General features: G+C 42.4%; 1 protein-coding gene across 1 annotated transcript in view; it reads right to left on the reverse strand.

Moving 5' to 3' along the window:
- Positions 1-25,996, reverse strand: part of CPXM2 (carboxypeptidase X, M14 family member 2) — a gene marked incomplete at its 3' end in the record, with an annotated part of 143,062 nt that overhangs the window by 28,853 nt on the left and 88,213 nt on the right. Inside the window, exons 5-7 of the mRNA XM_006031600.3 lie at positions 22,556-22,640; positions 21,447-21,597; positions 13,545-13,633 (exon numbers count right to left, since the gene is read on the reverse strand). Coding sequence (XP_006031662.2) covers positions 13,545-13,633; positions 21,447-21,597; positions 22,556-22,640 — 325 coding nt within the window. The remainder of the gene's footprint in view (positions 1-13,544; positions 13,634-21,446; positions 21,598-22,555; positions 22,641-25,996) is intronic.

The following is a 25,996-nucleotide window of genomic DNA, read 5'->3' on the forward strand; positions in this document are numbered from 1 at the left end:
CATTTTTTTAATTGCCAGGACTAGGGTGGGGGCAGGCAGGGCGGCCATGGGGACTTCTCCCACAGCTCCCTCCACCCAGGGAGAGGAAGGCATAGCCAGAGGAGCCACCCAGCTGTGCCTGCCTCTCCCCGGCCAATCCAAATCACCAAATCTCTCCAAATCAGCGCTGAATCTTGATTCGGCCAAATCAATTCAGGACAGTGATCCAAATCGGCCAAATTCAAATCAAATACGTCCCTATTCACACAGGCCTACTGTTGGAATTAACGTATTTATTTCTACTGACCTTAAGCACATTTAGATAAGGCCCTGAAGCACATGTTACATTTTAAAAATGTGCTTTTAGAATCTTATAATCATAATATCATAGAAAAGAGGAGGGGGCTATAGGAGGCCATCTAGTCCAACCCTCTGATTAAGGCAGAATCATCCCTGCCTAAAACATCTTAGCCAAGTGTCTATCTAACCTGCTCTTGAAAATTTCCAGGAATGGAGATTCTACATCCCCTCTAGGGAGTCTGTTCCAATATTCTGCCTTCACAGTAAGAAAGTTTTTCTAACCTGTATTTCCTTTGCTGCAATGTAAGAACATTTTTCCTTGTCTTGCCTCCTATAGCCACAGACCACTTTTCAGGTATTCGAAGACTATTTTTACATCCTCGCTTCAGTCTTCCCCAGACTAAGTAATCCTAGTTAATCCACCTTTTCCTCTTAAAACATGTTTCCTAGACCTCTAATCATTTCCACTGCTCTCTACCAGAGTCTTACTTAAAGTGCAGAGCCCAAAGATGGATACAGTCCTGCAGGTGGGCCTCATCAGTGACAAACAGAGTGGAAGGATCACTTCCCTTGACTTCTCAAGTGACACTCCTACTAATACTGCCCAGTATGCTATCAGCAACAAAAGTACACTGTTGTCTCAAAAGGACCCCCAAAGTTCTTTTCTGCAGCCTAGTCTTTAACTGTACCTGTGAATATTCTGTCCCAAGTGAAGGAATTTATGTCTCATGTACTTGTAGAATGCCTTTTTAATTGATTTTTACATCCCTAAGTAGTTGTATCTCAATTTTTGCCTCGGGTCTTCCTGATTTTCTCCCTGCATGTCCATGCAGTACTCCTATATTCCACCACAGTAGGATATATTTTGAAGGATTTCCTTTTGAGTTTCAAGTCATTGAAACATTTCTGTTTAGCCAGGCTGGTATCTTGCTGTATTTCCTATCTTTCCTTCACGTTCAGTTAGCTTACTCTGGTGCCCTTAATAGTTTAAATCATGTTTACATTCTATTTGGGCTAAAGCAAAGATCCTTTAGAAGATGAAACAGAGTGTAGCTAGTGGGATACTATTTGTGACAGGAATTATTTTTTTCATTACATTTTCAATGATACAAGCAGTGGAAGTATAACTAAAATATTATGAGACTTATAAAGTTACTATAAAAATCAATATGCATCAAGTGAAACAATGCACGTGGTTTTAATTTTGGAGGGATTTATAATATTTTACTGCTAAAACTGATGCAACAATTCCTGTAAGATAAATAGTGATCCAAAAATCATCCATACAACTGAAGTATTGAGAGTTCATCTTTTTCATTGATGTACATCATAAATTCTTTCAAAAAGCCTGGGATTGCACTGAATAAGCAACCTGAATGAACATATTTCATACTTACTTTTCTTTCTTCTCCATATGAGACAACCTGTACAGTAGGCACTGAAATACTAGAGAGCCTTTTCCCCATGCCTGCACAAACTATCAAAGGCAGTCTATGATAATATGTGGTTAGCGTATTAATAAAAACCAGCAGGATTGTAAAGTATTTTCAGAAGTACATTTGCTTAAGAGAGAATTGTTACTTGTTTGTAATTATGAATTCTTTATTTCTTTTAACCTTGCAATGGCTGCATACATTCAGACTGATGGGTTTCTTCAGAGGGCTCTGAGGGTGCCATTTATGTATTTTCTCATAAAAAGAATTTGGTTTTAGTATGGTTCAAACCCTGAGGGCCTCTCAAACCTTATGGTGGTGGCAGCCCCCCTTAGTTAGTGCTGCCACCACCACCACAGGTCAGACTCTTCCCGGCTGGCCAGCCCCCCAACTGGGAAGAGCCCAGCCCCAGCCCACAGCTGCAGCCTGCCCTGCCCCATCCAACCTGCATACAGATCCCATGCCCTCCTGGGGTGCGTGCCCCCCTTGCTACACCCTCCTGATGAGCTGCTCACAGATCTGTCCTGCCCCAGCTCAGCTGCACTTCCTCCCTCACCACTGCAGCAGCTGCCCACACTGCCCTGAGTTTGTGGGGGGACATGTGCCCCCCCCAGCTGTGTGTAGCAGAGGTAGCTGTCATTGAAGGCTGGACTTTGCACCCTGAGCCCCGCTGCAGCTGGCCCAGGGGTGACCAAATACCAGGTGCATCCTGCCACTGAGCTGAGCTGCACCCGCATGTGGCCAACTGCAGTGGGGCTCAAGGCAGAGTAGCAGCCACCTCCAACTCCTCCATCCCACACAGAGGTGGGGAATCAGGTGCCCCCAGAGTCTCTGGCGGGGTGTGCCCAGTGGTGGGATCCCCCGCAGATGACACCCCCGGCTCCAATCCTTCCACCACCCAGCAAGGCTGGAGCCCCACTTACCTTCCCCTGCTCTTGGCTGGGCTGCACCATGCCTCCCTCACCATAGGGGCATTGGCAATGCATAGGGGGTGCATGTGGGTGCATGTGCACCCACTGAGATTAGCAGTGCGCCCCCTGAGAGAAGTACTGCTGACACTGCCAGCAGCGCCTGTGGGTAGTCACCGCTTGCCACCCCCCCTCCCTCACCACCAAGCTCAGTGCGGCCACCTGCAGGAGCTCCCCACTCACTGCTACCATGCCCCTGCCACTGTCACTGCTGCCACCACCTGCGGGCAGTTACCATGCCCCCCAGCCTCCAGGGGCATGTGTCACTCATGTGCGGGGGCCTCGATCTGGCCCCCACCTCTTTACATCCCCAGACTGACCTGCTGGGCTGGGGAATGGGGGGGGCACACATGCCCAGCCCCGCTCCCAGCTCAGGATTGACTAAAAGAAGCTCCCTAATCAACTGGTGGATCATGATCGATTGATTGGGTACCACTGCCATAGAAACTTTCTCAGTCTGAGGGTCTCAAATGTATAGCAACACTGCCCATTCCATATAATTTTAAAAGGGTTTAAGGTGGTAAAATGAGGCTGGTTCTAGGTCCCAGGATATTTTTCCTTCAAATGGAAATATTATACTGTTAATAAACATATTTGTGCTTCAATCAGAGGAATTTTCTGCATTATCTAACCATTTCCATAATTAAAGATAAGCTACAACACTGTTTCTCATCTAAGGGCCCACTTCTCTGTCCTGGAGTATAATCCCACTTGAATTAACTGTTATCTACCAGGGGAAAAAATAAGGTTCTGAGATTATTATTTTTTTTAGTATATTATAAAGAGATAACCTAGATTTGCCTTTGGTTTGGAATTTGAATTTCTCTGAAATTTAGGAATGCTTGGACTCTAAGGTTTGCAATGTACAAAAATGTTATAAAAATATTTCGTAGAAATAAAAATTACTTACTCCGAAATTATCTGATGTTTTGCCTGTGTTCAGTTTACTGGAGCTTTGTTTCAAAAAGAGTTTTTCTGCCCCTTTGCCCTAATTGTCTTCAGCACATGTATCCAACTTTATTCAAATTCTACGAATTGCTTTAAATGACTATGCTGTGTGTTTGCCATACAAATGTATTATGAAAAATACTTTTAGATTATAGTCCAAAGCCTACTCTCAAAGTCTCAGGAACACCCCTACTGACCTCCACTGGACCTGAACCTGTCATGCACTTCAGAGGACAAAATTTAGCCCAGTAAATTTGATTCTTTGATCTTCACAAAATTCTCTAAGTAAACAGATGAGAGATGGGGAGGGGGCAACTGTACCTCTTGCAAACAGCTGATGAATTGTAATATGGGATAATTATTTCCAAAACATGGTCCACGGGACACTTTTTGCTGGCTTCATAGTATCCATGAGAAGCAGCCAGCATGAATAATATGTTAGTTATATATCTTTTCTAAAATGTTCACCAGTGAGGGAGTTAACAAAGCTGGCATTAATAACATGAACAGCTAGACATTATTATGTTGAATGGGGAAATCCACATCTATTGGACCAGACTGGTTATCTGAGGACTCATAAAGGCAATGATTAAATTACATAATATCGCTCAAGAAATGCTACCATAGTATTGAATCTCCCTACCACAATCTTCTGCCTACAAGCACAAAGACAAGAGTGCAGTGACATGACCAATACTGACATACTGAAGCTGATAGCATCAGAAAGCATAGCAAAGGGTATAGTTCAAAACTGACCAGCTCATAATTTTTACCCTTATTTATTTTCACCACTTTCTCCATCTTATATAAGAGCTGAGGAAACATTTCTTATTAAAGGTGGGGCTTTTTTTCAAAGATATTTCCAAAATGACCAACCTGTCTCAGTGCAATTAGTATCTAAAATACATGTAGACTTATTGTTCTTGACACTAATTATGCCAATTGAATTTCTACTTGTCTAATCTTTGTGCTGGAAATATAGGCCATGAAATCTCTAGTGAACTAAATGTGTGACTCAGTACACAATTGCTCAATAAAAATGAATGGTGACTCATGCAGCATAAATATACTGAAGATTCAGCACACAAAAAATGATTCACATACTTTGAGTCCAAACATATTATCTTTATATTTGAGGAGCAAGACAGGAAGAAATATTTCTTTAGCACTTCCCACACCTATGTCTGTGGTGATATAAATCTAGATTTTTTTGTCTACTTGATGTTAAAAGGACATAATTAAGTCTGGAAGGATTAAAATTAGACTGCCTAAAATTAGACTTCCTTTTTGGTTCATAAGCATTTACATGGCATCAGTCCTAGTGACTGTCTTAATGTCCCTCAACTTTGGGTCAAGTTTTTATTTGACTCTATATCAGTTTAAATCCAAAATAACTTCATTGACTACAACTGAGCTGAATTTACATTAGGATGGCTGAGCAAAGAATCTGACCATATTTATCTGTTTTATTCTTATGACCACCTAAGATATTAAAATATTTGAAAATTCTGCTGACCAAAAAAGTCTTAGTCTGCAAAGAGTGTAATGATGAGCACACTGGGTCGCTCTAAGAACAAAATGTCAGACCAATATGCATAAGAATATTCCTCCCTATGAAGAAACCTGCTTGAATTTGATGGAAAGTGGAAAAAGAAGCAATCTGGAAGTTCAGCCATGTTATGACTTTCAGTTTAGTGCCTGACTGTTTTCTCATAAAAATGATAGCTCAAAAGCATATTGAAATTTCTGATGTACAATGTATTGAACATTTAAATATTGGACCTGCCAATTTTAAGTAAAAAAATCACTTAAATTTACTATTTCAAATCCCTGCCCTTCCTACAGCAATAGATAAAGAATCACATGTTCTTAAGCTCAGTACATTCTCAACTATTCAAATCATACCGATGTGTGATCCTTACACAAAATGTATCTACTGTCTAAATGTATCTACTGTCTAACACACAAATGAATATGTTCAGATGAAACAATATGCTCACAACAACATGATATAGAAGTGATCTGTAAACAAGTTTTCCACAGCTATTATATTTTAATCTCCAGCCATTTATATCCCTCATTCAATGCTCATAATTTTGCTATCTAGTCATCTCAATAACCTTTTCTCACACTTTGTTAATGCTTTGGAGGGAGGAGTGTATCGAGGAGGTCAACCAAAGGCTCTGAAGATGGTGTCACCATGTGGACTTTGGATACCTTGAGCTTGGTGCACACTTTAGCCATAGTGTCCTCCACACCAGGGACATCATTTATCTCATGAGCAGAGAAAAGAAGCTCTTTGCCACAAGAGTCACTGGCTTGTTGCACAGGGCTTTAAACTAGGCATGTCTTGGGGCCGGGGAGAAGGTTCCACTGTAGAAGCAGAATCCACTAGCTACAATGACAGGAGGGCATTCAAACCATAGATGTTCATATGGGTTCTAGCATCTTGAGGCTGAGACATCATGACAGAAAAACTGAGGTGACTAAGAGAAAGCTCAGATGCCTTTATGGGAATGCCAGAAGCATGGGAAATAAACTGGAGGAACTGGCACTCCTTCTGGCTGATGAGGAATTTGACTTGATTGGGTTGACAGAGACCTGGTGAAATGATATGCATGACTGGGCAGTTAATATTAAGGGTGTGGTGGACTTACCGATACAGCCCAGCACACCGAGGCTCAGAGAATCTTCATTATGATTAGCGGAGCCCACCCACCAATCAGGTAATGCTAGGAAGGGGCTTGCCCTGCCCCTGCCCCTGCCCCTGCCCCTGCCCAGGTGGGGCAGGGGAGGAGAACCCCAGACCTGGTTGTAGCCTGCTCTTTGCAGGTCCGACAACACTCCAGGGTGGAGCCTCTGGAGTGAATAAAAGGAGCTGCATGCCCAGCATGTGGCAGACACACTGAGGGATAGAGAAGAGGATGGGCAAAGAAGAGCTGGTATGAGCTGGCCAGCAGGCAGAACCAACACCCTGTGAAGAGCCCGAAGATGCCTCTTCGTGAGTGGGAGCAGTGAGTGGCTGCGTCTCCAGCTCCGCCGTGGGGAACCCAGTGTCGGTGCATGGCTCGGTGCATGGAGCACAGAGCCTGGGAACTGTGTGAGGTGGTTCAGGTCTGCAACCCCTGGCGAGTGGCTGGGACCACAGTGCATGCAGTGGTGCATGGAGCCCAGATCCTAGGAGCTTCATGAGGCGACTAGGGTCTGCAATCCCTGGCAAGCAGCCAGGGAACTCAGTGTAGGTGGCACTGCATGGAGCTAGACCCTGGAGTGAATAAAACTGCTTGAGGTAGCTCAGGTCTGCAGCCACCAGCATGAGGCTAGTGGCTTGATGCAGGCGATGCTGCACAGAGCGTCCAGGAGCGGATTAACTCCTGGCACTGCGCGAGGCGGCCCAGGCCTCCAACCCCCAGCAGAGCCCTCAGTGCATGCAACACTGCACAGGGCTCCCTATGGGCAGCAGCCCAAGGGGAGCCTGTGGCTCAAGAGGCCCCTCCTGTGAGGTGCAACTCAGCCAAAGGGACAAGGACCACCCATCCAGGCCCTGGAGTTGTAAGTTATTGAGGAGTGGATTCCCACAGGGGAGGGGAGCTACCCCAGCTGTGAGACAGTTTATCCTCAGGGAAGCTTGAGCTAACCAGTTGTTGAGGTGCCTTATATTTTGTGGGAAAATGGCCATACTCTGTGACACTGTGCCTTATATTTTGTGGACATTTTAACTTTGTGCCTAAGTAGTTTACTAGAGTGTTATATATAAACTTCTTAAGGGACAGTGCTGGAACCCCTTCCCTAATGGTTATACATACTTACCTATACTTGCCTCTGTATATTTGTGTTTTGACTGTTGTTTAATAGACCTATTGTTTAATCAGATTTGGATTTGGCTGTTCAGGGGACAGTGATTCGATTTGGTGTTTCGAATCACTGTCCCAATTCGATTCGGCCGAATCTTATTCAGAGATTCGAGCTGGGGAGCAGAGGGGATTGGGGGGGGGCTGACAGGGGTCCTCCCATGGTACCCTCCCCCCTCCCTAGGAGTGGCTCCCTGCTGCAGCCACTGGGGACTGTCCAAATCGCCGAAGCTCTCCGAATCTTTTCCAAAGATTCAGAGAGCTTTGAATCAATTTGGACCTTGAAATTGGTCCCCTAATTCAATTCAGATTTGGAGATTCAGCCACAAAATTGAGTCAAAACTCCTCTACATCGACTCACCACCCAAAGTTTTGCACAGCCCTATTGTTTAATTGTATTTATACGTGCTCACCTGTACTTAACGGTTGTTTGTTTATTTTAGATCAACTGTCTATCAAAACATTGTTTGGGGTGACCTGGAGGGGTGTAATCTTTCAGCCTTTATCTGTAGGACATAGCATAATTTTATACTGTAGGACATGATAATTTTATATTTGTATATATATGCTTATTAATAGAAATTCTCTTAATTTGTGTATATATTAATAAATCTACATATAGTTAAGTATCTCTTGTCCTGGACTGACTTTATAGGGAGTAGAGTGATCTGGCCTGCATATTGCAGATCCCTCCCTCCCTACCACCCATCCCTTCTATCTGGAGAGGAGAGCACAGTACTTGGGTACACCCGGGTTACAAGGGTTACAGGCTTCATAGGAAGGATCAGATTGGGAAGAAAGGAGGAGGTATGGCCAATTCAAGAGGCTCATTGGAGAGGCCCTCTGCAACCGACATTTGGACAATCTGGGTGTGCAGAAACAATGGAGACAATTCTCATGGCTCAAAAACAGGCAATCCCCACACAGGCAAAAGTAGAAAGAGAGCCAGGAGACCTGCTTGTCTCACCAGCTATATTAGGGAGCTATTGAAAAAGAAAAAAGTAGTGTATATGCAATAGAGGAATGACTCAGCAACCAGGGAGAAATACACCTCATTGCCAGGGCCTGCAGATACAAGACATGGAAAGTTAAGGCAGGCCAGGAGATCAAAAAGGCAACCATTAAAAAAAAGAACAACAAAAAGTCCTTCTACAGGTACATAGAGAGCAATAAAAAAAAATTGGACTGCACTGTGGGACCTCTACAGAATACACACGGGCAGACCACAGTTGATGCACATGAAAAGGCAGAATTCCTGAATACATACTTTGTGTCAGTATTCCTGAAACCCAATGGGGGCTGCTCATCTGATCAGAGTCCCAGGGAACAAGGGGAAGGTAACAACTTAAACAGAATCAGCCCAGAATAGGTGAAGGATCTTTACAATATTTGGACATCTTCAAGTTCACTGGACCAGATGACCTGCACCGAAGAGTCCTAAAAGAATAGCCAAACTTATAGAAGCACCATTGGCCAAGCTATTTGAACTCAGGAGTGGTCCCAGATGACTGGAAGAGGGCCAATGTGGTGCCCATCTTTAAGAAAGGGAAGAGGGATGACCCAGAAAACTACAGACCAGTCAGTCTGATTTTAGTCCCAGGTAAAATCTTAGAAAAGTTGGTTAAGGAGGCCATCAACTACAAGCTGGTAACTGATGGGCTACTAAACAGCAACTAGTATGTCTTTTTCAAGGGCAGATCATGCCTGACAAACCTTGCGTCCTTCTACAACCAGGTCACTAACCATCTGGACAAGGGACACGAGGTTGACGTTATCTACTTAGACTTCATGTGTAGATTAATATGACTCTATCTCTTATGGGATTCTCTCTAACAAACTGGAGAGTAATGGACTGGACCAATCTACAGTGAGGTGGGTGAACAACTGGCTCAGAGGCCGCTCCCAGAGAATGGTGATAGATGGTATGGCTTCATCCTGGAGGGCCATCTCCAGTGGGGTCCCCCAGGGATCAGTGCCCACGCTATTCAATAAATTCATTAACGATTTGGATGAAGGGGTAGAAAGTGCAATGCTTAAGTTTGCAGATGACACCAAGCTGTAGGGGAGCATGGGCACCCCAGAGGATAGGGCAAAGATCCAGGAGGACCTTGGCAACTGGACTTATGGGTGGAACAAACTCAGATGAGGTTTAACAGGGAGAACTGCAAGGTCCTTCACCTGGGTAGGAAGAACCCTCACCACAACTATAAAATGAGCTGTGGTCTACCAGCTGGCACAACATCTGAATGAGACCTGGGGGTCATGATTGACTGGAAGATTAATATGACCCAACAGTGCGACAAGGCTGCTAAAAGGGCCAATAAAACTCTGGCATGCATCAGCTGCTGTGTGGCAAACAGATCCAGGGAGGTATTCCTCCTTCTCTATTCAGTGTTGGTGAGACCTCACCTGGAGTACTGTACCCAGTTCTGGTCACCACACTTTAAGAAGGACATGGATAAGCTCGAGAGGGTATAAAGAAGGGCCACCCATTTGATTAAGGGCATGGAGGATAGGCCCTATGAGGAGAGACTCTGGGAACTGGGCCTGTTCAGCCTGAGTAAGAGAAGGCTGAGAGGTGACTTGATAGCTGCCTACAAGTATCTCAGGGGGGAGCATCAAGAACTAGGACAGCAACTATTCAGGAGGGCACCTCAAGGGAGGACAAGGACCAATGGGCATAAACTAATAGAGGATAAATTTAGGTTAGATATAAGGAAAAACTTCTTCTCTGTAAGGGTCATCTGGAACACTCACCCAGCAGAAGTGGTGCAGTTACTCTCCTTGCAGATATTCAAGAGAAGGCTGGACAGGCACCTTGCCACGCTCATCTGAGCCCAATAATTCCTGTTCATGCCTTGAAGGGAGTGTACAGCTCCCTTCCAGTTCTATGATTCCCCTGTGGTCTTTGGGCACATCTACACATGCTGCTACATCACCATAGCATTGTTGCTACAGCAGTGTACTGTTGGCTAGCACAAACAGTGATGCTGATGCTACATCACCATAGCAACAAGCTACCTCACTATAATTGTATTGCTATGGTGACGTAGCTGGTAAAAATAACTGAGCGTTGCTGAGATGCTGCAGTAAGTGATGGTGCGCTAACAACTGTGCCATGAGGGACATGTGTAGTTGCACTCTTTGAGTAGAAAATATCTCATCAACTTAAATATCTTAATAGCTATCTTAATAGCCCATTATGGTAAAAAACAAACAAACCTGTAGTTTTTTTTTTACCATAAATTAATAACAGGCACATGAACATGACATTGGTTAGAAACATGAGGATACTGAATCATTGTCCTTTGAGATCAATCAAAAGACTCCCACGGTGCATCTAGATGAGCCCTGATGTGCCTCCTGCCATGTCTCAAAGCAGTTTGAGATGTGGCAAGAGGCACGCTGGGAACAAAAAACATTCCCTGTGCTGCATATTTTCAGCGCAGGATCAAAATTTAAAATAAAATTTAAAATAAAAATAAAACCCCAGAAAAAAGGGAGTCTGTGGACGGGCCCTGTGGGTGGGACAGTCCTTTGCTGTGCAGGGGGGGCTACACCCTATAGGGGGGCAGGGGACCCACCCTTCCTGAGCAGTCCCCTCCTCACAGACCCCCACAATCCACCCACACCTACCGACTCGCCCCATGTCCCCCCACATCCCTCTCCACACATACATCTCTCCACACCGCTTCCTACTCCACTCCTGCAAACCCCACATCCCCTCATCACACACCCAGTGTGCCCAGCTGCCAGACAGATTGAGAACTGCTGGCAGGAGCTGTGACTGCAGAGGCAGCTGTCCCCGCATCCTAGTTAGTGAGGGGGTCAGGGGAAACTCTAATTGTTCTATGATAAGAAAACCAAAAGCAAACATCAAAACTTACAGATATTTAAAAAAATTTTTTTTATGATGATAGAGATACTGGTTGGCTTCCAAATTGCTTTAAAATTGTAAATATATCAATAAAACATTGCCCAACTGGTCTGTCTGTCTGTCTGTCTCTCTCTATATATAGTGGTCTTTTGTTTTAATTGTGGAAGAACATGGATTTTGGGATATTTTAAAGAGTGAATTTGGGCTTTTTTTGTCAGAGATTTTGCAGTTTTTAAACAGAGAACACCAGAATTCCTGCTAGTGAGGCAAGCGGCAGGACCCGGGCAGAGAAGCCTGCTCAAGGCTAACACCCAGGACCCAGCTGGAGGTAGCTGACCTCATGGCCACTTGGGGCCAGGAAGACACTGTAACAGTTCAAAGCAGGCTACCACACTAAGAACATCTTCTGGGTGATAGCTGCCCAGAAGGCAGAGCAGCGGCACATATGGCAGCAGCGCCACACAAAGACCAACTTTGCAGCCACAGCCCACTGGCAGCTGGCCCAGAGGTGCGGATGCCTCTACTGTGGCCATGCAGTCTCCATTCAAATCTGGTAGGCATGCAGCTTTGAGGCCACATGCTGTCACAGGTGGCAGCAGGTCATAGCCAGGCAGCGACCCCCACTGCCAAACTGCTTCAGTAGGTAGGGGGTGCAGGCAACTCTCAGTTAGGGCTGCTTCACCAGTCCATCTGGCACAAGGGGTAGTGTCCCCAGATACCAATTGGCTGGGGCTTAGAAGCTCCTGAGAGCAAGGAGCTCCTGAGTTGCTTGCCAGGCCAGGTTTTTATACTCCTGGAGCCAGCACAGGGCAGGTTTTTATACTGCTGGGGCCAGCACAGGTGCTGGCCCCAGGCTCTACTCCCACTAGCCGCAGATCTGGGAGGAGCTGGGCAGGGTTGTTTTTCCCCAAGTGACAATTTGTCCCACACCAAAGTGCATGAATGGGCATGTGCACTGAGGCAAAGATCCCCGGCTTAAATTTATGCTACTCCTATTTGAGTTGCTGCAAGCACATGTTCCTGCATGTGTGGATGCACCCCCACAGGGCTTTTGTTCAGTCCTCGCAGCCCAAAAGTGTATTGTTAAGAAGCATCACAGACCTTTTTGAAATAAGTTAGCCCTAAATAAGAAACCTGTTTCCTGAGGTCCAAAATGTATTTATCTTCATGGTTTATAATGCAGTCCAATGCTCCACCTACTGATAAGTAGTAAAAAATACAAAGGCTTGCTGATGGACATTTCTTCTGTCAATCTCACAATAAAACACATTAGAGGTTGCTGGAAAAGTCATTCTAGGGCACTGACAGATATGCAAGCCCCCGCTCTAACTCATGACGCTTTACATAAAGTGGCGGGAGTTAAAGCTCCTAACCTGATGGGGTGGGGGGAAAGGAGCCTGCCTGCAGGAGCCTGAGGAACCTGTTAGTAGCTGAGGAGCCGGTCATCTCCCCCAGCCCTGCCCCCTCATCCCACCTCCTAGTTCTGTGGCTGTCTGAAGGAAGAGATGGAGAATAGGGGAGTGGCCCTGAGCTGGATGGGGGTGACTGGAGGGGCGGAGCTATGAGGTGGCATCCAATCTACCCACCCCCTCTAGCTCAGGTTGGGCAAACCATTGGAGAGCTCACTCCCCCTCCCCATCCCTGCTTCCTTCCTGCCTACAGCCCTGGAGGCAGGGCTGGGCTACATCAGCCCAGCCCCGATCATGCAACAGATTAATCCTAGGAAATACAAATTTCTTAAGGCAGTCCAACGTGGGGCACATTCACTTGATTCCACATTTCATGAGGGTTAAATTGTCACACGATCAGCCACTTTAAAAGCACTCTATAGCTGTGCATGTGTGTCACAGCACAGCTGTAAAGCGCTTTCAGGGGGCCAACTGCAAGACAAACATAATTTCTATCTGCGCCCTTCTTTGGTCAATCTCACAATGAAATACATTAGAGATGTTGCTGAAAAAGTCATTTGCAATTAGCATGTATGGGAAAAGAGTGCTCAACAGTGCATAAAGTCACTTTTTCTAGGGTCATCCCCTTGCTAAACATACTATTAAAAATGTAAAAAGAGGGGAAGAAAGAGATCAGCTATCTAATATAAGAGCCCAACTCCGGAACCCACCCCCCACCCTCCCCCACCCCACACACACATCCTCGTAGTGGCATTGAACATGAGTTCTCTGTGGCCTACCTGTCTCATTTCTTTGTAGTTATGGTGTTTAAAGTCAAGATTATCTGTGGTTGTCATTTCATTTCTTCTGTGATAATAGTTATTTGGATCTGTGAAAAGAAATATAAGAATTTGCATAGAGTTACAAATAATTTCCCAATGGAGAGAGGACCAATGAAAAAGCATGTCGGGACACCACTTTAATCTCAACCTGATTCTCTTATGCATATGAAATGAAGTCTTTTTAAACAGCAAATGTTAACAAACAGCACTATGAAATGTTGCTAATTACCATACAAATCAACTCTTGCTAAACAAAACAGGAGCAAGTAAGCAGCAAAGTTATTATAAGAGAGACATCTGCTTGGCACTAACAGTGAATCTAAAGTAACAGAAGTCAAGGGGCATCTTGGAGCTTTGAAACCAGGAAATGATGTGTCAAACAGGTATAAGGCAAAAGGATGGTAATGGCATGTCAATGGAAAAAGCTCCAGGAGATGTTCTCATTCTACTAGAAGAATTAATTACTATATAGTTTCAGTAATTATTACTTCATTTATGAACATTTTCATAGTCTATGTACTTCCTGAAAAAATACTGGAACCACTGTTGGCAATAATAATTATTTCTCAGTAAGTATTTTCTTAAATTCACTGAAGGAGTTTTGTGTCTTTTTTAGTTTAAAATGAGTGCAGTTCTGTCTTTAATTAATGGATATAATTTGCCCTGTTTGCTGTGACCAGTGCAAAAATTACACAACAGTTTGCAGGCCATCACATATCTAATTAAACCCATGGGATGTCAATTAGTAAATTGGTGTCAAGGTTAAAATGAAAGGGAAAAGAAAACCTGTGTTTCCTTGACTTTCCAGGTAAGCACACAGGCAATTCAGCTAAATAAAAGTCCAAGCTACCTAGACTCCTATATACAATATCCTATGCACGCTAAAAATTTAATTTGTAATGTTATATGTTAAAGAGGTGCAAAGTAATTTTGAAAAATCAGAAACACTCCCCAATTTTAGGTATTGCTCATTTTTAGTAGGAAATTGAAACATTGTTTTTTGGAAGTTTCACCAAACTCTAGAAGATCTGATTAGAAACTGTCTAGTTCGAAACAGAAAAAGCTGTTTCACTGAAAAAAAAATCAAGGACACAATGCTAAAAATCAAATTAAAGTGGAAAATATTCAAAATGAAAAGTTTGTCAATGTGTAGAACTGGCTCACAGGGAATACTTTGATCTAGACAAGAAGAAATTTCAGTTAGTAAGTAGGTAGCAGCTGCTTTTAATGATTACAAAATGAATATTTCCAATATTGTGACAGTATCAATAAAGCATATAAGCAGTACATGCATTATTATGCCTGGCATGCCAGGAAATGATTTAAGACTAATACAATCTTATAAAAATGAAAATCTTATAAACAATTCAAGCTTTTCCCCACTACTAATTCTATTTCATTATCCTGTTCTACACCTCCATGTTCTAGCCCTCATCATCAGAAATGTTGAAATTTTGTTTCACCACAAGCATTAGAATAGTGTCATTAATATTTTATTCCTCCAAAACCTGTCCACCCATTGCAGCTGCAAAATTCTCACCCTGCAACAAGATCACCTAACCTCAATTTGCTGTCCAACTGGCAGGAATTCAAAACCCAGCCAAATGAACAGATATATATATATTCCTTCTCGTGTGGCAATCAAGTGGCTTTTGACAAGTCAAGGGTGCTAAGTGCATGTTAAAGAATCATCTTCATTTTAGGTCCTTATTCATATATAACAGGGAGGAGAGGAAAAATAAGTAACTTTGTCTGGTAGTACTATAAAACAATGGTAATCCTTAATATTAAATCTTTTCAATGGCTCCTCATGTTGAAATATATCACATGCAAACAATGTAACAACCTGTTCTCAGAAGCAGCAGAATAAAGTGTGTTTAATGGTGTAGGAAACAGATTTACTAGCATTAGAAAAAACTGTTTAAAGATATTAATAAAAAATAAATGCTTAAAACTTGTCAGAATACTCGACATTTTGTCAACCAACCAATACCAAGGAGCAACTGATTTATCCCCAGCACTTATATCCATTGCCTTTAATTTAGGAATGTTTTTCATTTCTCCTTGGATCAAATGTTCCTTTTGTTTTAATAGGAGTTAATATTGCAGATTAGGTGGAAATGTCTCAAAATGACAATATTCATATAATGGGAAGATTATCGTGCTCCCGTTACTAAAATGTGCACAAATTTACATCTCTCTTCAGAATGAACATTTTGTCAGGCTCTGCTGTAAATCTGTTCAGCCCATATATTTCTACTGAAGCAAGAATATAACCTAGGAAATTATAAAACCACTCCCAACCCTCACACCAAATGTCATTTGCTGGGAGGCAGGATCACCCTGGAAGCAACAATCTATTTTCATGCAAAAAGAAGTCATGCTACATATGCATGGCAGGAAGCACAAGTTTGGGATCAGGATTCATATCCTATTTATGCTCTTTCTACATGCTAGTGCACTGTGAGCCTGGGATCATGATCCCGGGCTCCCCCTGCACCAGCAAGTTAAAACCTCCACACCTCCACTGTCAGGCATCTGCCCCAAGTAGCACCAGTGTGTGGACATACTACATGTTTCATTTAAGGTGTTATATAAACCAGGCATAAAAATGGTCTACATTATATGTGTAACATTTTTATGGATGGTTTGCCATTTTATAGTGTCTTAAACAGGTTGCACATGTAGCACCCTTGCCATTAATGGAATTATTAACATGTTAATCATGGCATTCATGTAAGATCTAGAGGAGCCCTCATAGTGCCTACTGCAGCAGCAACCACAAGATAATTGATCATCTCTTTACTTCTGATACTGATGTAAATTATACTGATATGCAAAACTACTGTAAAATACTCTGGTGTTAACATATCCCATATCCAAATTCTTATTTATTCATGGCATCATTTCAAACAATCTCCCTTTTTTTTCATGAAGAGCCCCCAAAAGACTGTCATTTCTGAATTCAGGAAAAAAAATGTTCTGAGTTTTTTAAAACTTTTAACTTCCATTTTAAGCCAGAAGCACAGCCAATTTATGAACTGGCTTGCATGAGTACTCTGAAAGAATAGATTCTGACAGCCTCCTACCTATGCTCTTCCCAAAATGAGACTAGGTGGCATAAAACATAAGAAACTTTTTTCCAGCTCCAATTCTATGAGGAAGAAAGAGAGTGAGAGAGAGAAAGCACTTTTACCGCCACAATATTCATTTTTCCAGAACAGGATTTTTGGGGCTTTCCATTAATCAAAACTAATTATATAAAGCAAATATAAACTTTGTGCTAAAGTCTTTTCAGTTTATAATGTCATCCTCCAGTTCTTCCCCACCATTTGTTCTCAGCTTCATACTCATATTGAATCCTATGTCATCTGGATTTGAGCTCTTAGGTGTACTGATTGCCTAATAGAGAGTGCTATTCCTTGATTGGGGGGATTCTTTGGTACCCCATAATTATAAAAATAATATTAATTCTGTTTTTTTCTTAGACTTTTGTATTTTCAGTTTTGGTGTAAAATGCTGTGTCTGAAAAGAGTTTGTCAATAACTAGGGGATGAAATCAACATTCTCAAAACACCTTGCATGGCATAATCTTAAGGCTTCCCTTTTTAATTCACAAAAGGTATGTCTATCCTAATCACACATTTTTCAAGTTCACCTTTACGTCAATGATGTTGCACCTGCAACTCCATTGAAGTGAAGGTCCACATTCAGAAGTGCTATTGTTATGTAACTCCATGTAATTGCCCTTAGTTTTCTTTCCATTTGTCCCGTTTCCTATTCCTGTACTAGGGCTGAGATATCCAGTGCAATAAAACAGCTATAACTCTACCTCTTATTCAGATTAAAGGAAAATAAAAGTCTAAATTAATTAACTAAACTAAAAATCTCAGCCTCTGCTGATGGAAGTATGTACCTTGCTCATAACAAATAGGCACAAGTTTGACCGGTCTCTAGCAAACTGAATATGCCATAGATACTAACCATCATATTGAAAACCTAGACTGACAGCCATTCGTATGACTGATAGGTTTATTTTCACATGGTCTATTTATACTATTGACATGACACATTAAAGCAATAATGAAACCATACTCTTTAGATAGTCTCTGCTTATTCTCTTGTTTTCACCCGTGTAAATCAGGGGAAACTCCAATAGGTGAATTGTATGACAGTTAAAATCTGTATATATGAGAGAAGAATCAAGTCCCTAATCACTAGAGATCACCTTTTAAAAGTTTTCTTCTAATTTTTTAACCATTTATAATGAGTATATTTAAAGTTAATTCTGACTCTACAAACATTATTGCTTCTAGCAACCTTTTCCATTTTAAGCCTAGGAAATGCTGCCTAAGAATAACACTTTATCTAAACATTTTATGTAACAATGAAAAAGTAAAAGGAAACTTCTTGAGGGTAACAGTGTTGTTTGACATCTCCCTTGATGAATCTGTAGTGTTATAATATATTGGCTACAACCCAAAATCCTTATTGAATTTGGACTCATTTTTCTACAACCCAGACTCAGGCAAAGTTAACTTGAATTTTCCTGCTACTTCAGGCATTGGCTCTAACAGAATAAAAGTAAAATCAGTCTGGGACTCCAAGTGAGCAGTTATTCTCTGTGTAATCTAACTGAAGTCAATGGGATCAACTTGGGTAAATGATTGTTCATCACTGAAGGTGTGGAGTAGCATGTCAAAAACAACTCATAAGAATAAATACTCTTCTCTAACACCATTTTAGGCAACTACAGCAAAAAAGTCGGATATCAAATAGGGTATTTACTTGACCATGCAGTAGCTGAAATCAGGTTGTATATCTTGGCTCAGATTTGATTAAACAGTTTTAGTGTTATAATTTTTAAAGAGAACTCTGTACATTTTAATGTTTTGCAACAACTTATCCTACTGAAAATTCATCTACTACTGTGATCATTTTACGAGAAAGATAAATCCATGAAAAGCTCATCTGATTTTTTGTCTTCTATGTTTTAGGTATTTTTGATCATTTCCAGTTTCTTTCAACTTTATGTTAGACTTGAGAAAGAACAAGCAAAAAAAGTACAGCTATTCCTCTGAGGCAACTGTGCATGTCAGGCTGCATCTGTAGAGACATACAGAGTAAGCAACCTTTTTCAAATTACAAAGTGAATTAAGCACCTGGTACCTTCTTCATCTTCTTCAGTTAGACCTTTCAGTACTGTTCCTCTGCTGCAGACAGAACGTTCTTTCTATCTTAACCTTCTATATAGAAGTTGTCTACAGGTAAAATGCAGTGAAGCCACCTAAATTATTGAGGGCTAACAGTGAGGACTGAGCAGAATGTGATCCATGTGCACGTCATTAACTGAGGTTCACCAGTATATAAGTAGATATTACATTTAGCTGTGCTGTATCTACTTCTTTCCCAGAGGCCAGAGGAAGGGTACCATAGTACCGGAAAGTTTGTCCAAGTCTATTCCAATCAGGTAGTTGGTCCAAGAGATATCACGCACAAACGTCCTTGTTTCTTACATAAGCAATAACTGCACTTTTAAAAACATTTCTCTCTTAAACTGTATTCACTTTGTTCTTTTTCTCCTTTGGTTTGAGTAAAGAGAGTGGAGTAGTACAGAGCTGGGAATAAATTGTTGCCCTGTAGCATATGATGTTCTTCAACGTGGTACCAGCACTGCCTTCATTTCTCTATTCCAGTGGTGCTCAACCTTTATGCCCCATGGGTAGGATGGGCAAAGCTTGGTCTGTCTACAGGCCAGATCTGGCTAGTGGGTTCAATTCAGTGGGTGTGGTGAGGCCAAACTAGATGCATGGAGGAGGGACAGAGGGCAAGCCAGCCCTGATCCAGCTGCATGGGGTGAGGGGGCATGACTGGACCCAATCCTAATCCAGCCACATGGGAGGAACGGGACATGGTCTGGCCCCAACTCCATCATGCAGGGGGAAGGGGATATGGCCTGGTCCTGATCGGGCTATGCAAGGCTTGGGAATTTGACAGCAGGGGAGGGGTGACAGTATTAATTACCACTAATTTCCAATAACCAAATTTCCCGAGCCATGAGGAGCCCTGCAGGCTGCTTACCATGGTTCCATGGGCCAAATTTGGCCCACAGGCACCACTACTCTATGCCCATCCTGCACATGCATTTACCACAGTTGTACACTGGTAGCTAGATAACTCCTCATTTGCTTCTTTTCGATTTCTAAAGTGCTTGTACATACTTATCTAACCCCACATGAAATGTAGAGTACCTACTGATCTCTGCCAATCCACCAGATTTTTTTTTCCTTCTGTACTTTCAATCAGTGGTCTGAAATATTGCCTCTAGGGCAACACATACAATCAGTACAGCAGGAAAAAGGCAACCCATAGGTTTGAGCTTTCCAAAATGTTGGTTTCAATGAACTAGACTTCTACGTGCACTTAAGTGTACATAGCAGGAGGGACATTCCTAGCTCCCTCACACACAGTCCAAGAAGTGTAGTATAATCCACCATGGCTGTTAATTCTATTTTCTGTCTCCAGTATTTATGACAACAATCTCTTTGTTTTTATGGCAATGTTCTGCCCAATAATCCCTTCTTGCTTGTAGAACGCTCCCTTCATTGCCCCAGCTCCAGTATAACCTTGTTTTGTTTTGTTTTGTTTTGCACAAGTATTTAAACTTCTAAAGGACAAAAATTGGGCTACCTCTGTTTGGCATGTGAAGACCCTACATCAACAGTGGAACTGGAAGCAGCAAGTCTCTGAACAGCAGCAGGAGCAGTTAAAGCAGTAATGAGAGGCTCTGGAAAGGCAGTTCTTTTTCTGGCTCTAGTATTTTTGAGAATACTATTCATAGCCCCCTGCAAAAAAAAGAGAGAGCTATCCCCAAGATGCCAGATTTAAGATCAAAGAAGAATGCAGTTGAAGGATTTAGAATCAGTAGTTGACCACCTTAGGGGAGAAAAAACTTCTACAAACGGATGCAAAAATATATTGACATGATATACCCACATAAACCTGATTCTAAAATATCTAATGAAAACATATAATAGGTTTGAGGCGATATGAAATCTGGAATGCCTTTTCTCTATAAAGGAACTTGAATTCCTACCTTGTATCTGCTAACTCATGAAGTAATTATAGCAATATTCTGCTCAGTAACCCCTTTATTGTCCTAGCACCAGCATAACATTAAATGTCTTATTTTCATAACAATTTAAACTTCCAAAGGACAAAAATTGGGATACTTTGTGCACTACTATGTATAATGAAAAGTCTAGCATTTAAAAGATTTTCCTTTACTAAATGTCAAGATATGTGACTTCCATAGTCACGAAGTAAATTCGCCCACATTTGACACTTAACAAGGATTATGGTGGATTCTCTATTACCAGAATTTTAAAAATCTGGATTGGATACATTTTCTGAAAAGATATGTTCTAGTTCAACCATAGCTATCGGTCTTGAAGCAGGAATTAATTCAAGGAATGTCTATGGCCTGTGCTATGCTGTAAGTAAGAATAAATGTTCACACTGGTCCCTTCTGGCCTTAAAAATCTATGAATGTATCAAACCCACATGTGAATATTTCAGTGTAATTTTAATACCTTCCTGGAACATGTTCACTTAATAAGGTGTATGACTTTGCACCTCATCTGAACATAAGAGAAATCCTCATTAGATTACATGTGCAATTTTTCAGACTATGCATTTTACTGTTCCAATTAACAGAATTACACTATTTATGCCAGTTGTATTTTACACGCTTTATTAAAAAGAGATATTAAATCAAATACCAGGACAGGCTTTAAGATTACACCCTAAGTATTGTGGTTCTGACAGTATTTGCCATCTATACCCAAGAATGATGCTTACCTGGAAGAGGGCAGCCTAAGATTTCCATTCTCATGCATATGCTCCCTTCTCCATACCATGATCGAGGGTTTATACGGATATATCGTGCAACAAGGGGCACTGGTAGCACATTGAGCACTGGGACCTCTTTCTCACTGTTTCCTTCAAAAATCTATTTAGGATCAAACATAAAAAAAGTCAGGTTTAGCTCTTCAAAGGGATCAAGGGAACCTTTGGTTGTAACATCAGGTACTCCTCAGAAGTTGGGTTTAGACTGCACCCTGATAAGACCTTGAGTCATAGGAGAGGGAATCTCCAAAAAGAAATGCTCTAACAAGTCAACTATAAGTGAGCCAGATTGAAGAGGAGATGGAGCTCATTGCCCATCTCCTCCAGAGCCTTCTTGGACAACACACACCTAAGGACTGGGGGACACCCAAAACATACAATCCTGGATCTTCTCCCAACACAAAGCATGTGATTGTCTGGGCCCCTTACATACACACTGACAATTTAAACCTTTGTATTCAGATTCCCAAGGTTGATTCAAAATTGTTTACCATGAATTACTATTGTCTGTGTACCATGCTTTGCCCTAAAATTTAGATGAGGTCAGTGGGACCCTGGCTGAGAATGTCTCTGTTCAAATTCACACATCAGGACAGATCTTCATCTACTGTAAATCAGTGTAATTTGGTTGATGCCAGGAAATACACACCAGTTGAGGATCTAGCTCCTTGCACCTATATCTCAGTGTGTGCAAGGAGCTGGAGGGATTATCTCTGCAAAACCAGTGGAGGGTACTCTGTAGAACCAATGTATACAGTACAAGGTGGGACAGAACAAGAGTATTCAGATAATGGGGAGGTCTAGGGGCATATGTACCTCCTTAGATGCTTCATGGAGATTCTCTAATATATATACACAATTGGTTATATACACACACACACACGTACACATTTTATAATTTTATAATACGTTGTATAAATTGTATTGTAAATTGTACACATTGTGTAATTATATACCAAAAAAATGTAATACAACTTGAAAATTCAAAATTCAATGTGTTTTCTTCCCCAAGTATGTTTAACTCCATATTGCTCATGAAGCCCCTATTTTATGGTACTCACCATATCACCAGATCCATTTTTGACAGTGATCCAGGTGTGACTGTCATTGCTCACCATTACCCTATAAGATGTCACCCAATCGCTCCTAAACAGAAAGCAATAGGTTACTCTTTTTCTATTTCTTCTTTTTCCTCTTGTCGTCAAATTAATGCAAATGTTTTCAGTGCTATAACACTCACAAAGCTGCGAGTCAGAGGAATCCCACTTCGCAAAGTTATATCAGCAATTGGCTGGTGAACTGACATGCCAGTCTGGTTTTGGCACATGAATTGAAAACCTAGGCAGATGGAAGTAACGGACACCACCAGAATAACATTTCTAGGTTCCAAAAAGTAGGATCACTCTTCTCCCTTCCTGTTATGCAGAAACATATTCAGCAGTCAGCTTTCTAGCTCCCTTGACTAAAGACTTATTTGGAATATCTGCGTAGGTTCCAGACAATCTGCATTGTCTGAGAACTTTGCTCTCCCAGACACAGAACATTTATAATTCCTACCATTAATGTCAGCAAGAATGAAAAAAGGAAATAAAAACTCTTGGATCACAATCTCATTGTATTAAGTAACAAGTTACATACTCGGCATGTCTACACATTACACTACATCACCATAGCAATACGCTACAGTGATATAGCATCAGCAGTCACAAACTGTGACGCTGCAGCTACATCGCTGTAGCAACATGGGCCCTCATTATAGCGTGTTGCTACAGTGACTTAGCAGCTAAAAATAACCATGCACAATGCAGTAGAGGCTGTTACCACACCGTCATTGTTTACTTGAGTCATTTAGTACTTCCAAAAGGAAGTACTAAATGACAGCGCAGTAACAAAGGTGCCATAGGGACATGTAGAGATGTGCCCACTGTGGCTCTTCATATTTTTAGTTGCAGGCTGTTTCCATTTCCTGGCATAAACATGAAGGGTGCATGAGTCTTGAAAAAGTTAGTTATTCATGAAGGGCCTTGTAAACTGAATGCTGAAGATGAACAAACACTGGAGAGGATTAGGAACCAAGCTCAACAGAACCAGAGAGATATTTGACTGAGCCCCTAACATGCTAGAAGGCGGTCAACTGGGCCATCACGGCACTACTCCAGTAATCATGACAAACAGGCAGAGGCAACCCAAGCAGGGTGTGGGGCCTGGGGAAATCAGCCTGTGCAGGGTCCCCCCCCCAGATGCAAGGAAGCCAGTGGCGGATTCGGTGGTGGGGGGGTGCTGAGCAGTTGGAGGCCATGGATTCAGCAGTGGGCGGCGGGGGGAGGGACAAGCAGCCAGATGTGAAGCCAGAGGCAGCGTGGAGTCACCACAGACACCCCGCCCAGCTCCGCAGGGCCCCCACAGTGTGGAGCCCAGGGCGGTTGCCCCGATTCCTGCCCCCAGGGACGGCCCTGCACACAGGAGCATTATGGTTTGAGCTGTGTGGTTCTGACTTTTCAAATGGCCCTTCCAGCTATTTCTTGTGCAAATCATCTCTGTTTCTAGTAGCCAGAATCTCCCTTCCTATATTATGGTTATATTTTGCTTTGCCTTTCCCAGTCATTAAATGGCATAAGGAATAAACTATTACTTCTAAGCCTGACTGAGGTAGACATCTGATCATTATAGCGTGTTGCTACTGGCCAGTCCAGTATGGGGTAGAGCCACTGCTCCAGTGACACTCAGCCAGAATGCTACAGCACCTTGGGATGCCTTGAGATTCTGCCAAAGGTATGATGGGGCACCATGCAATATTAACATTGTTAAGTGTGTAAACATGATTCACAAGATAAACCCAGAGATTTCAAATAGGAAGCCATAGTGTTAAAAACATTCAGACCTACTGTAGTCTTTTTGAGTTCTTTGCAACAGACAAATTGTTCCAGTATTTTTCTGTACTCAGAAAATGAGTAAAAACTAAGAGCTGACATTTGATGAGGGGCGCCTTGAATCTATCCAGGGGCGCCTTAAGTCTACAATGGTTGAGAACCACTGTCCTACTCACTGAATCATCTCTGGGGCCATGACTAATGTTTTTGTTTTACTTGGGCCTAAAGCCACAAAGTACTCTTAGATATTTCCAGGACTGTTGATAGGGAGCAAGGGAAGCTGGGTGGCAAGAGGGTATTTCACTAGTTTTCTAGCTGCATGATCAAGCACAACTAATGTTCACCCAACTTCTCTAAGACTGGAGAGAAATATTTTAAATCTTCTCTTCTACAAGATGGTGACCAGCTAGATAATACTTAAATGAACCACTACCAGCAAAAAAAAAAAGTAATAATGTAACAGCTGCAAAGTCTTGCTTGGCTGCAAGCTGAGTGGGTGGGCTGTGCCTAAGAACTTTGCAAAAAAGGCGGTAAAAAGTTTGCAGAGGGTTCAATAGCTTTTCCAAATGGAGGGTATGCTATGCAAAATGCATGTTTTTTATGAGGATTTGAACTGTAACCAGAGCCCCCATTGCAAACTCTGGGCTCTGATTGGCTACTGTGGAGCCATAAAAGTTGAGGGTGGGAAAAGCAGCTGGAGAGAGAAGCTGTAGGAGAGCTACACCAACCTGGAACCTACACCAGACCCTCTTCCCGAACAGGCAGAGGGAATGTTGCTGAGGCTTGCTGGGGAGCAGACTTCAGGACAGAGGAAAGCCTCAGTCATCCCAGGAGAAGCTGATTCCCCACCCGGGTCAGAGCTGTGCAATCAGGGACACAGGTACCCAGGGAAAGAGCTAGCTGGGAGAAGCTGCCTGGTCAGGGAATGCCTGGTCAGGGACCTGCAGATGTAAGTCCTCTGTTTGGGCTGGAAAGGTTTGTACTGCAGGCACAGGCCTGCAGAGGGAATCCCCTGTCTGCATGTGGAGGTGCTGGGGGGGAGAGAGAGCCCAGAGTGGACCGTGAGAATCCCAAATCTGCATGGGTATATGAGGGGACACTCAACCCCTAGTGTTCGCAGGAGGTGTATTTTTCAGAAAGAAACTAAAGAAAAGAAGCCTATTACCTGCAGTGGCTGATTGGAGACTTTTTTTTTTTTTTTTTTTTGGCTGAGTTACCAAGAAAGAGCAGAGAGTCCACCATCCCTGGAGCAGCATAACCTCACCTCTGACACCTAGTGTGGATCATAGTTAAAGCTGTATTGCCATTTATTGTTATGGGAAGGGGAGTGTGACCAGAGGGAAGTCAACCTGGGTTATGGAGGGAAACTGTTTTAAATGTTATCACCAGATGAATGTAATCATTGAGGTTGTTTGATGCAAGTGGGACTACCCAGTGCGGTGGAATAATTCATCTATTGTTGCAGCTGTAAATTCTATTCAAATTATTGGTTTTATTATTAACTATTGAGATAGATAGATAGATAGATAGATAGATCTCAATAGTAAATCTTGCTTAAGAATCAGACTCTACCATTCATAATAATATAAACAGCAAATTTTGCATCTTGCCAGGGACACCAACATTTTTGCC

The sequence above is a fragment of the Alligator sinensis genome, unplaced genomic scaffold, assembly GCF_000455745.1.
Source record: "Alligator sinensis unplaced genomic scaffold, ASM45574v1 scaffold232_1, whole genome shotgun sequence".
In the NCBI taxonomy this organism is placed as follows: Eukaryota; Metazoa; Chordata; order Crocodylia; family Alligatoridae; genus Alligator; species Alligator sinensis.